The 6,842-nt window shown below is 57.7% G+C and overlaps 1 protein-coding gene across 1 annotated transcript in view; it reads left to right on the plus strand.

Annotated features, from left to right (window-relative positions):
* UNC5A (unc-5 netrin receptor A) overlaps positions 1 to 6,842 on the plus strand; it is a 161,041-nt gene that overhangs the window by 142,481 nt on the left and 11,718 nt on the right. Inside the window, exon 2 of the mRNA XM_025040608.1 lies at positions 4,084 to 4,305. Coding sequence (XP_024896376.1) covers positions 4,084 to 4,305 — 222 coding nt within the window. The remainder of the gene's footprint in view (positions 1 to 4,083; positions 4,306 to 6,842) is intronic.

Consider the following 6,842-nt stretch of genomic DNA (forward strand, 5'->3'; position numbering starts at 1 on the left):
GTCTCTTCCAGGTCCCCTGCAGAACAAGAATAAAAGGGCCACCTTTTGTCTGACCTTCCAAAGTTCAAGGGAGAATAAGTTCAGTCACTCAACAAATGCTCCATCCGTATCCAAGCCAGGCCTGGGCTTCTGCTTGAAGCAGAGTCAGCTTACAAAAAGATCCACCCCAGTTCTGAATGTGGTATATACCCTGGAGGGAGGCGCAGGGGACAATGTGGACACTCAGGCAGGTGACAGTGTACATCCAGGAAGGCCTCTTAGAGGAGGTGGCACATTTGCTGAAATTTAAAGGCTGGGTGGAAGTCCTCAGATGGGCTACATAGAATAGCTACATCATGGTCTACTCCACTGGTCTCTTATGCCCTCTTGCACCCCAGCCTCCCTGCACACATAGACACACACACACGTACGCACATACACGCATGGTCTTCCCAGGGCCAGCATTGCTCCCACCCTGAATAGAGCGGCCAGAGAAAGAGTGCCTTTCTCTGGGGCTGACTTGGGCAGCCAATGCCCTCCTGAGACAGGTGGGGGCCAGCGGGCTAGCCTTAGGGCTCACTGGAAGTGGGCTTCCCACTTCAGCGCCCGAGTGTGCACACAGCCCCGTCTGCAGTTCCCGGTGACCAAGAGCCATTAGGGAACTGCTAGTAAGTGAAGGAGGTCTTCTAACTGAATTCCAGCAGGCAGCTGGGCCACGTCCTGTGAGGGCGGGAGAGCCTTAGCCTGGGCGTGGTGGTTGGAGAACTGGGGGTAGGGTTCGGGATGTGGCAGGGCCCAGATAGCCGGTGGGCCCTGCACCTGTCTGCCCTCCTGAAGCCCTGGTGTGTCTGCCCTGGCAGAGCATTCCCTCCATGTTTGTCACCTCAGTCGCCCCAAAGGGAGAGGCAATGGACACCCCACTTCCAAGTCCCCAATCACTAACATCAGACTAAGCAGCCTTGAGTCTGGTGGTGGGGACAGAGGCCTTAGCCACTCATTTACTTCTCCAGTACCAGTGAGGACAGACCCCAGATGCAGAGAGGGTTAAACGGTATGTGTGATTTCCTAGAAGAGTGAGGTGCGGGTGAGGCCTCTCTTTCCTGAGGAGAACATAGGAAAGTGCTGCCAGAAGAGGAAGAAAGGGTGTTTCAGAGAGAAGATGGTGGGCAGAGACCTGGAGGTGGGAGGCATTGCCTAGGAGGGATCAGTGGATGTTTTTGCACAGGAAGGCTGGAGAGTTGACTGAGCCAGAACACAAGGCTCAGGGATATCAACCAAAGGCATTGGCACCATCCTAAAATGCCTATGGGAGCAAGGCAGACCACAGAAATAGAAGAAGCAGACCCAGGGTAGGATAATAGAGAGTGGTGGGGACTGCAGCAAACTACAGAGCTTATGCTCTGTTGAAAGGACCATAGATCATCTGGCAGTGAGCGTGCACTGCTTCGCATTATCTTCCATAGATGAATGAGTACAGGTTCCATGTCAAAGAGAAGGTATATTCACTCTAGTAGCCTATGATGTGGAGGGAGAGAGGCCTGAGGTTCACACTGGGCCTTAGTTTAGGCAAGAGGCTGAACTGGGATGGTGAGGCGTCAGGCAGATTGCAAGTGCTGACCACAGGGTGGAGGTCGCATAGTGGGCTCAAGGGGCAAAGGGAGAGGAGGCCAGCTCTGCTGCCCAGGCAGCTTCTGTAGCCTCAAGAGAATATCCAATGGGGCCTGAATCTACCACCACCCACGGCCTTAGAGTGTCCTTGCTAGAGGGCATAGCTGTAACCTGGAGGGTACCTCTTAGGTTCCACCCAATAAATGTACCCCCTGGGTTGGGAGGGGAGGCCGCAGCAACGTGGTATGACGGAGGCCCCGGAGAAGTGAGCTATGTCCCTTATTGGTCACAGTACATTTATTTTTCATTAGCAGTTAAATGCAGACATGAGGGATTGTGCTGGGTTCAGTGGGCGGCTGACGTGAGCAATGCTTGGTGCAGTGATCGATAGGGAGGCTGGAGGGTCACACACCCACCCTCTGCCCACATCGTGAGCCAGGGCCCCTGCCCACCCAGCCCCCAGCCAGTAGGCAAGCACAGGCCATCGCACTGAGCCTCTGCAGGTGAGGCCTGGGCAGACCCGGCACCTACCACTTTGGACTCCCATGCCCTTCTGGAGCCTGTGACACCTGCCTCCACGCCCCTCTGGGGGCCCTGCTAAGGGGTAAAGCTTGGCCCCAGGTCCACAGAAATGCTGTGGCTTCCCTGATAAATGGCTGGAGAGGCCACTGGACTTACCAGCTCCCCATTCCAGGCCCACCCTCTGGAGCTCGCCTTCCATTTCATTCTCTGGACCTTGCGACCTGAGCCCAATGCAGCCCTACCCTGGCTGAGCCCACTACCTGGGTCAGGAGCTTCCAAGTGGCTGCTGAGTGACAGTGAAGAGCATATGTAATAACAAAAGCAGCACAGGGCTATCCCTCAACATTTTGTGAGTCCAGGGCCAAAGCTGAGGGGTCTGGAGTAAGTGACTCCCACTCTGGCCTCAGAGTCCTCGTTTATAGGATGTCTAGATGGCTCTTCCCCTCTGCCTATATCCCCATCTCCCCATCCAAAGAGCAAAGCACCTGCTGGCTCTGTGCCTCAATTTCCTCATCAGCTCCCGCCCCTGAAGAGATTGCTATGTGGGTTACTGAGCTGAGGGAGATGAAAACCTTTGCCATTATCAGTGCAAAACCACTGGGTATTAACAGCAGCTAACATTTATTGAGTACCATCTCCCCACTTTGCAAGCAAGGAAACAGGCTGGAGGGGAGGGGCTTGCTGAAGTCGCACCCCGTTTCTCAGCCGCTTGGCAGGCATTTCTAGCTCACCTGCCCGGCCCATTTCTACAGGACCAAGCACAAGTCCCCTCCCCTAAATTATGACCTTGGAGTGAAGGGGGCGGACTCCCACCTTAGAAAGAGAGGGTCCCTATGTGGGCAGAAAATGAGAGCAGCGTAGAGGCCCCTGGGGGATGGGGTCCAGGCCAGGGAGCCAGGTCTCCCCTTTGGGAGCCTTCTGTGGGGAAGGTAGTGGAGCCAGGAGTCTGATCTCTGTGAGGCATCTCCAGACTCTCCCACAGGCAGACAGGACCTCCATGGCACAGATGACAAAAGAGGAACTCATTCAAGGTCACCACTAGCAGGGAGCAGAATGGGTTTCTGAAGCCCGATTTTTCCCTTTTTGCGCCGTGGACTGTGAGTGTGTACTGGTTGTGGCATCACTGCAGCCCTGAGGGAGGCCAGGCCGTCAGGGGCCTGTTTGGTGGGCAGCTGGGTGGGGAGGCTGGGGGTGCCCCCACTCCATCCTCCCACTCACTTCCACCCTCACCCCCACCCTCTCAGGAGTCCTGCTGGTCCAGCAGCCTGTCAGACTGCTGTGGGGTTTACCTCTGCCAAAGCCTCAGAGCCAATTACCTGTGTAATTAGTAACAAATGACTTGTGGGATGGCTGTGGTTTTCAGTTAAATTAGAAAGAAACCCATATTCAGGTCTCCTTGAAGGGTGGGACGTGGCCCAGGTCCCTCAGGCTCCCAGACAGTCTCCTGGCTCCCATCCTGCCCGGGCCTGCCCCGCAGCCCACCTGCACCCAGCCTTCCAGGGCCTCTCCCGTAGGTCTGCCACCTCGTCTCCTTCATTCACTGGTATTTTCTGAGCTCCTACTGTGTGAGGGGCCAGGAATAGGGATCAACTCACCAGAAGCACCAGAGGGAGGGGCTCCTGCCCGCCGGGGCCTCGCTCTCCCTCCATCTTCCCCCGGACTCCAGGGGGGTAGGTTACCTCACCAAATCCCTGAACTCCTACCAGGGAGTTCATCTTGTCTCGTTCATCTCTCCACTTTAGAAGAGGGGGGCTGCTTCTTCCCCCACTTTACAGAGGGGGACACTGAAATGGGGGTGCTTTTAGCAGTCCAGACTGCCAGGCTAGAAGAGGCAGCCTGGCCTCATGCCTCCCGTGGGCCCCACCAGCTGGCTCCCCACGGCCCAGCCCCACCCCTGAGTGGGCAGGGTGCTCCTGGAGGGCCCTGCAAGATCAGTGGAGGCCTGGCTCACCTTCCCCCTTTGCTCTGCTGCAGGTGCCCAGCAGAGTGCCACGGTGGCCAACCCAGTGCCCGGCGCCAGCCCAGACCTGCTTCCCCACTTCCTGGTGGAGCCCGAGGACGTGTACATCGTCAAGAACAAGCCAGTGCTGCTGGTGTGCAAGGCTGTGCCCGCCACGCAGATCTTCTTCAAGTGCAACGGGGAGTGGGTGCGCCAGGTGGACCATGTGATTGAGCGCAGCACTGACGGGAGCAGCGGTGAGGCCAGGCTGGGTGGCAGGTGGGGCCACACATGATGGGGACCTCAGAGGAAATGGAGGCCCAGAGAGGGGCCTGCAGCCATCTCCACTGGACACCTGTGAGCAGGAAGCCAGTACATATATACCAAGGCCTGCCCCAGGAGGCCCCACACCCCTACCCCAGACCTCACAGAATGATGGGGGAATAGAAGGGAAGTCCCTAAAAATGCCCCAAGGGGCCATGGTTGGAGGGGCAGGGTCCAGGCAACTGTGCCAGCAAAGAAAGGGAGTTTGGATAGGGTTGGTTTCAGATGACTGAAGAGCTCACAGACCTCACATTCTGTGATTGTTTAATTTTTGCATTGATTCATTTATTCATTCACACATTCCCTGAGCACCCACTCTGTGCTAGAGACACTGCCCCCACAGAGAGGTGGGCAGCATGTTGACCTCTTAGCGAGTCCTGGGGGCTATGGCAGCCAGAGGAGAGCAGGACTGAGGCTGCACAGTAACTGGTCAGGGAAAGAAGGGAAGGGTGTCTCAGGTGTCCCAGGCAAGGGACATAGCACAACGAAGGCCTAGAGGTGGATGAGCAGTGTGCAGGCAGAGGATCAGCAGGGACAGTGTGGGGTGTGCATAGGGGGCAGTGGTGCCATCCAGGAGCCTCACCCCTTCGGCTCTGAAGCGAGGTCACTGTCCCATGGGATTTCAAGCTGCTGAGTGACATGGACGGAACTGTGGTGATACTCGGGGGCCAGTGTAGGGGCCAGACGGGAGGGGCAGATCCGGAGACTCTGAGGAGAGGGAACCAGTGAGACGTGGAGGGAGAGGTTCCAGGGTAACAGCAGACCCAAGAAGTGCCCCTCGTGCGGGACACCCACGTCCTGCCTTCAGCCTGGCCATCAGCTGCAGGTGACTCCTGCCCAGCTGCAAGTCTACTCCCCAGGAGCAGACCCAAAGCTGACAGTGGCCTCTCCCCATCCTCACCCAGTTATGCTCCTTTCCTCTCCCTTCATCTCGACACTTCGTGGAGCCCTCAGGTTAAGTCCTGAGCCCCTTCCCCCAGGGCCTCAGCCAGCCTGAGACACACAGCACACACTCCTTGTGGGGTGCACAGTCACAAGAGTAAGGCCAGAGCCGCAGTGCAGCCGGGCACAGGCAGGCTGCGCCCGGAACGACTCACACTGATGCCGAGGCAGGCTGGGGACAGAGGGTCCACAGGGATGGCCTACCCTCCAGGCAGGAAGGGTCCCAGGGAAGAGTACTGGCCAAGCTCAGACTTAAGACTACCTGGAACCAGCAATTCCCAGGAAGTGCTGATGGAGGAACGGCAGGCAGGCAGTGGGGCCGGACTGGGGATGGAGAAATGGGCCCGGGGGCAGACAGCAGGACAAGGACGCTGATGCCAGACTCACACTGTGGGCAAAGGGAGGCTGGAGGAGGGCCACCTCTGTCCAGGGGAAACTGGAAGCTCTCATGGTAACCTGGGCATGAGCTGACAAGCCCTGCGTTTAGGCCGCGTGCGATTCAGTCCTCAGAACCAGCCTATCAGTTACAGATGGGATGGAGGCCTTGGCTCCAATGCCTCCAGGGGCCCAAAAGGACCCAACCAGGTGTCTGGTCCACAGAAGTCACACCCCATTGTCCCCACAAGTGTCAGCCCCCAGGTTAGTGGGTTAGTGATTCCTGCCCAGGCCCTTGAGCTGGACAGTGCCCTGACCTGCAGGCGCCCACTGCTGGCAGCTTCCTTCCTGCAGTCCTCAGGTGTTAAGTGAGCACCCGCTCTGTGCCGGGCCTGGGTTAGATATTAGGAAGTCAGCCCCCAAGGCTCTTGGGGCAGGTGACCCAGTTCTGCCCTCTACCCTTGGGAGATGGATGGAGAGGGTCAACGACCTCTGTGGCCCACGAGAGTCCCAGGCTCCATCAGCACCTCCCAGAACCAGAGCCGCTGCCCACACGACCCAGCAGAGGAGCCAGAACCCTCCTGCCTACGTGGGCAGCCTTAGGGCCCACATTGTCCTAGTGGGAGTATCCACCCCCTTGGGCAAGTCCTTTCCCCTCCCTGAGCCTCAGTTTCCTCTACTGTAAATGGGGATGAAGAGGGGCCCCTTACAGGTTGGTCAGGGTAGCCGTGAGTTCTCATATACCCAGTTGGCGCCCAGCTCTAGGCCTTTCCTTTCTCCCCACCCCACGCCCGGGGCCCAGTGCTATTTTGTGGCATAATAAGTCCTTCCCCCAAGGAAAGGACAGGTGAGAAGGAAGAAGCCACAGCCAGAGACCTGCCTTTTCAGAGCCTTGAGGGTCAGTCCTGGAACCTCTGGAGAGGCCCAGGCCAGCCCACTCCTGCTCTCAGCCTCCCTGTCCAGGCTTCCTCCTCCACACACACCCCTCCTTGTCTCCTGCCAGCACAAGGTCTGGAATCCATGGCTTGGCTGGGACACAGGCCCAGCATGCATACCAAGAGCCCCAACATATACTCCCCAATAGGCTCTGCTGACCTTGCTCTCTTCAAGCCAGACAGAGCGGCAGAGCCCATGGGACCTGTCCCACAGTTAT

The sequence above is a fragment of the Pteropus alecto genome, unplaced genomic scaffold (genome assembly GCF_000325575.1).
Source record: "Pteropus alecto unplaced genomic scaffold, ASM32557v1 scaffold78, whole genome shotgun sequence".
Classification (NCBI taxonomy): domain Eukaryota; kingdom Metazoa; phylum Chordata; class Mammalia; order Chiroptera; family Pteropodidae; genus Pteropus; species Pteropus alecto.